This window comes from Urocitellus parryii, chromosome 1 (genome assembly GCF_045843805.1).
Source record: "Urocitellus parryii isolate mUroPar1 chromosome 1, mUroPar1.hap1, whole genome shotgun sequence".
Taxonomy (NCBI): domain Eukaryota; kingdom Metazoa; phylum Chordata; class Mammalia; order Rodentia; family Sciuridae; genus Urocitellus; species Urocitellus parryii.
In genome coordinates, this window is record NC_135531.1 from 103,768,054 (window position 1) to 103,774,053 (window position 6,000).

Sequence of the window (6,000 nt, forward strand, 5' to 3'; positions counted from 1 at the left end):
ACCCAAAGGAGTGGAACGTGCGTGGTCAAGTCCTCCGACTTAATTCACACCGGGAAGAAGGAAAGGGATGCAGGCTCTCAGCCCAGCGGAGAGGGAGGTTCTGGGTCTCCTGCTGCACCCACCCTCACCTCTGCACACCTGGTCTATAGCACAGTGGGAGACCTCAGAAGTGCCATGCCTCAGTTTCCCCACCTGTAGAATGGGGGACAATAGTCATACCCATTCAGCGGCATGTTAGGTGGTTTAAATGCATGGAGGTCTTGAAATATCCCCTGTGTCCACAAGTACTCCCTAAGTCTTAGTCACTCTGTCTGTGACATAGGCCACGCCCCCAGCACCCCCGTCCCCACTGCTGTGTTTACTAGGGAGCCAATCTCTTTTAAGGAAAATTTTCTTGAAGGAGAAAAGAGAACTTGAAACTCCTATCTGGCCTTCGGGGAAGAAGGCCCGTTGCCTCTGCAGTGTCAGCATTTTTTCCGGGGCCTAAAATAGGGGTGAAGGAGGGAAGTGAGAGCTGATTCACGGCCTGCAAGGGGCTGCCAGGCGCCCCCGGTCTGCGTGGGCGGAAACACATTGCTGGCGTCCCACTCGGCCCGTTTCCGCTCAGCCCTTCTACCAGGGATGTTCTCACTTCTGCTTCCTGGCCCTCCTGGCCACTGCCCCCGCTCCACGCAGTGAGACCCCCGGAGAGGCAGGGCCATCTGCTGGGCTTCAGGACGCCCTAGGGCTGGCTCTGCCACTGTCCCCTGGCTAGTCCAACCTTCCTGCTGTAGCCCTTTCTGTTTCTAGGGATGGGCACAGTGACAAGCCAGCTGAGGGTCTCAGGGCTTCCAAGGAATTCAGGGTTCTCCATTCATACTCCTTAACTGAGTGTCCCCCTTTGAAGAGCGCCAAATTGGCAAGGTATCCTCTCCCTAATGATTTCAGGATGGCTTACTTTATGTTCTGATTTCAAGTCTGTCAGAAATGTGCAGCCTCCTTGCCTGAGCTGCTGCTTATTTTGGTGGGGGGTTACCAGGGACTAAACCCAGGGGCACTCGACCCCTGAGCCACATCTCAGCCCTATTTTGTATTTTATTTAGAGACAGGGTCTCACTGAGTTGCTTAGCGCCTCACTTTTGCTGAGGCTGCCTTTGAATTCACAATCCTCCTGCCTCAGCCTCCGGATCTGCGGTGATTACAGGCGTGCGCCACCCCGTGGCTTGGCCCCCTGCCTGGGCTTCTAATCAGCAAAAGGGATTAAGTAAACTGTGTGTACTGCCAAGGCCGAGGGACACCTGGGGTTGTGGCTGCCAGCAAGAGGGACAAGTGTCATTTCTTGCAGTTTTGTGGCAAATCTCAGCAGAGCCAGCGCTGCCCAGTCACCTACTCCCTGACACTCCAGGGCCCCAGCCTGGGCTTTCTTGCAGAGTGGGCGTTCACCAGCGCTGGTTCGGAACCTGCTCCTCCCCTTGCCTGTTGGGGAGGTTGCTGTCCCTCAGAGCCTCAACTGCTCTGCTGAGAACAGTCCCAGGTCCCCCCCCCCCCAGTTCTGCTGAGAAGGAGATGACGGGGGCGGCCAGTTCCCAGCGCTGCTCCTGCCTGGGCCACTGTTGCTCCATCCAAGGTCCCTTCTGGGTCGGGTCCTCTGCTATCTAATTGTCAGTCTGCTCCGGCTGTGGTGGGGACCTGGGTTCCGGGCCTCGGCCTGTGTTCTTTTCTGGCCCTGCCTCTTCTCACAGGGCCTCTTCTCCCTTCCCCTTCCCTGCCTATTCCTCTGGCCCCACGTTGGCCTCCTGGAAATGTGGTCAGGGAGAGGCTCTGTCTTGTTTCGTCCTGCCCTGTCGTCCCAGATATTCACGCAGGACAGGGCTGACGCTCTCCACTTCCGCCCCCAACTTCCCCTTGCTGGCTTGGCTAGCAGGAAGGCCAGCCTGCTCAGCCCCCGCTCCCTGGGCCGAGGGGCTTGGTGAACAAGACCAAGGTCTTCCCTGAGCCTGTCCATTCTCCCCCTCTCTAGTCTCAGCTCCCCAATTTTCCCCATGTCCTAAACCTTCCCACCCGTTTCCATTGCCTGACAGATGTTGCCATCATCCGCTCCCAGAAGACACCCCGATCTCTTTCCTGCACCCTGAACACAGCCCTCCTCAAGCCAGGAGCTCATCACCTGACGGGGAGCAGGGAGCCTCTCCCTGTCTCTAGGTGCTCTGGCACCACCCTGACCCTACGGCAGCCCCCTCTCCCCACTTACCACTAGTCTGCTGGGATGAAAACAGGTTTCTAACCCTGTGTCCCCCATTTTTCCTTTCCTTTACAGCTGGACATTAGCCGCAGCACACCAGCCCTAACCCCCCCCCCCACTCACTGTGCCCCACAGCTGCATCCCTGGGATAACGATGAGACAAGGCTTTGAAATCAAACTCATCGAACTTTCTGGAGTGAGAAGAATAGTCTCTATGCTCACTGAGACAGTAGGTACGTAAGCATGTATACTTGACACGCTGCACTGAAACATACATCTAAAAATCTGTGCTTTCTAATGCATATAAGTTGCATCCCAATAAGAAAAAGAACAAGCAGGCTAGCCCCTGGGTTGGCTGTGCCAGCAAAAGGCCCTGAGTGTGCCATCTCCTCAAGAGGGGAGAGACACACCAACTCCTCAGAGACCTCTGTGGGAGGTCAGAATGAGGCTGCCCTTCCTCCCACCAAGCCCCACCCACCCGAGACCCCTCTAAATAAGCAGGCAATACAATAGGAAACAGGCTTGTTGGGCCACCTGTGGCCCACTGTGTTTACTGGGCCAACAAGTCCCATCCTGCAGCCCCTTCCCGCTAGTTAGGCAGGGTCCTCCATGGAAGTTCTTAACAGCTGCTGCTGCCGGGAGTTTGGAGGTGGGGTGGGATCCCCATGCAGCTTCCCCTCCTGAGACCCAGCAGCCTATGTCTGGAGGGGGCTTTGCCTGGGGAGACCCTCGCTGGTATTCCTCAGGGCCCCCTCTAGCCCCGTACCTCTCTCTCACCAAATCCCCCATTCCTGAGCCCTGGGCCAGAGAGGCCGCCTCTTGTCTCCCCAGCTTAGCTCTCACTCCAGCTTCCCAAAGAAGGCCTTTCTGAGTCGAGCCCTGCCTGGAGCCTGGACTCCTAGGCTGGCAGAGCAGGCAGAGCTGACGCGGCTCTCTAGACTTCTCTGCTCAGTGCAGGGCTGGACTTGCAGCCCACACATCTCCTAGGAACTTGTCAGAAATGCAAAATATTAGCTAGAGACCTACAGAGCCACAGTCTGCCGGGTGACAAAATCCTCAGTCAATTTCCTGTACACACAGGACAGTTCCAAAAGTACTGCATTAATCTAGCCCAGCACCACAGCACCACATCGCCACCTGCCACGGAGTCAACAAAGTCCTGAGAGTATCAGGGATTTGCTCAGGACACTTGGTGTGTTGATGGCTAAGCCGGTACAGATCCATGGCCCTAAGCCAAGCTGGTTCCACCCAACCCATGCTCTTCCTCTCGACTGCTTTTCCAAAGCTGATAACCACAAACCTGCAGCCCAGTGCTAGGGAGATGGACGCAGAGCGTGGGGACACCCCAGAACGGGCTCTCAGAGCCTTTCACAGGCAGTCTCTGTCATACCCCCATCAAGCCCCCAGTTCTGTTCTTACCATGCCAAACTGTGGTTGCCAGCAGGACCAGCAGAGTCCCACGGCCCATGGCCTCCATGGGGCAGCAGCAGGCTGAGGCAGGACTGGACGACGGCAAACCGGCTCCCAGATCCCAGCTCTGCCGGGATGGGGACCTCTGGGCACACGCTCCTCTCCACTGCGCTGGCTGTTTGTCTCGTTTTCCTCTTCCTCCTCCTGGGGCTGATCCTCTCCTTCCCCTTTTAGCTAGGCAAGTAACCACAGAGTTTGGAAATCTTGGGTCTCTAAAAGAAAACAAGCTGTGACCCCCAGGGGGAGGGAGTGAAGTCTAGAGCAGGGCCAGACTGACCACGGGGGAGCTGGCCACACTGGGAGACCTCTGGAGCCACCTCCAAAGGGCTCCTGGAGAAGATGATGCCTAAGAGCAAAGCAGTCAGTCAGAAGCACAAACGGGGGGCTCCTTAGCAAATGGGGGGCACTGTTTGAGCCAAGAGAAGTTAGGTTGGTCTAGGAGAGCCTCATCATGATGGCATGAGACTTCCATGCACACTTACCAACCTTGACATTCACACTCACTGTCTCCTTTGGTTCTCACAAAACTTTATGTGGCAGTATGATATTTACGATATTGTGATGTATATTTGTCATTATCCCCCATTTCTTGGTATTCCACTCCCCAAACCCTTGGAATCTTTGAGATTTTTTTCAGCCTACCAGGACTGTGGCAGCCCCTAGGCAGTTTCAGGGTGGGGACTAGTCTCCAGAAAGACCAAGACAGGATTAGAAGGCTGGGACTTTCAGCCCTGCCCCACCAGGTGGAGGTTCCTGGAGGACCACACAGCCCCTTCTCTCATACTGTGGTCCATCTACCTCTTCATCTGATGAAGATGGGTACTCTTTAAAATCTTGTTTGTAACAAATCAATAAATGAAAATGTTTCTCTGACTTCTGTGAGCCACTCTAGCCAATTAATCAAATCTAAGGAGGGGTCTTGAGAACCCTAATTTATTGGCAGTTCATGGAAAGGTAGCTTCCCATGGGAAGGAGTCTGAGCCCTCAACATCTAGGACCTGAGCTATATCTAGGTAAATGGTGTCAGAAATGAATTAAATTCAAAGACGAAAAGCTGGGCATTGTGGTGCACATCTGTAATAGCAAAAAGGCTGAGGATGTAGCTCAGTGGTAAACTGCCCCTGGGATCAATCCTCAATACAAAAACAAAGAACAAAACAAAACAAATTCTTTCAAAAAAAAATAGAAGATGAGGGAACACACCCGAACTCATTTTAGGAGGCCAATTATTATCCTGATACCAAAACCAAAAATAAATATGATTTTAGAAAAGAAAACCACAGACCAATATAGATAGATATAGATGCAAAAAAATCCGACAGGGCTGGGGATGTGGCTCAAGCGGTAGTGCGCTCGCCTGGCATGCGTGCGGCACGGGTTCGATCCTCAGCACCACATACCAACAAAGATGTTGTGTCCGCCGAGAACTAAAAAATAAATGTTGAAATTCTCTCTCTCTTTAAAAAAAAAAAATCCGACAAAATATTATCAAGCCAAATTCAAAAGTATTACACAGAGCATGCACCATGACCAAGTGGAATTCATGCCAGAATGTAAGGATGGTTCAACATGTGAAAATCAATGTAATGTATCACATTAACAGAGTGAAAAATAGTACATTATCATCTCAATTGATGTAGAGAAAGCCTTTGACAAGATCTGACTGTCTTTGTGATTAAAAAATTATCTATATCTGACAAACTAGTAATAAGAGGGAACACATGATTAGAGGTAAGAGACTCAAAACTTTTCCCCTTAGATTGTGGATGCCAACTCTGATAACTTTTATTCAATATTGTACTGGAAATTCTGGCCAGAGCAATTAGGAAGAAAAGGAAATAAAGACATCCAAGTTAAAAAAGAAGAAGTTAGGGCTAAGATTGTAGCTCAGCGGTAGAGCACTCACCTAGCATGGGTGGGGCCGGGGTTCGATCATCAGCACCACATAAAAATAAAGGTATTGTGTTGTGTCCATCTACACCTAAAAAATAAATATTAAAAGAAGAAGAAGAAGAAGAAGAAGAAGAAGAAGAAGAAGAAGAAGAAGAAGAAGAAGAAGAAGAAGAAGTAAAATTATCTCAGGCTAGGATGGTGGCTCAGCGGTAGAGTGCTTGCGTAGCAAATACAAGGCTCTGGGTTCAATCCTCGGCACCACATAAAAATAAATAAATAAAGGTATTGTGTCCAACTACAACTAAAAAATAAATATTAAAAAAGGAAGTAAAATGATATCTATTCATAGATGACATGATTGGATACATAGAAGAACCCTAAAAAAAATCCACAAAAATAAACTCTTACAGCTAATA

At 51.2% G+C, this 6,000-nt stretch overlaps 1 protein-coding gene across 4 annotated transcripts in view; it reads right to left on the reverse strand.

The window, feature by feature from the left end:
• Nucleotides 1-5,643, reverse strand: part of Csf1r (colony stimulating factor 1 receptor) — a 30,785-nt gene extending 25,142 nt beyond the window's left edge. The window contains exons 1-2 of one of the 4 annotated variants that reach the window (XM_077801085.1): nucleotides 5,598-5,643; nucleotides 3,641-3,865 (exon numbers count right to left, since the gene is read on the reverse strand). In XM_077801085.1, coding sequence (XP_077657211.1) covers nucleotides 3,641-3,865; nucleotides 5,598-5,604 — 232 coding nt within the window. In that variant the 5' untranslated portion in view covers nucleotides 5,605-5,643. Of the gene's footprint in view, nucleotides 1-219; nucleotides 263-3,640; nucleotides 3,866-5,597 lie in introns of those variants that run through there. The other 3 variants (XM_026384466.2, XM_077801091.1, XM_026384468.2) reach the window with 3 other exon arrangements.
• Between the last annotated feature and the right edge of the window lie 357 nt (nucleotides 5,644-6,000).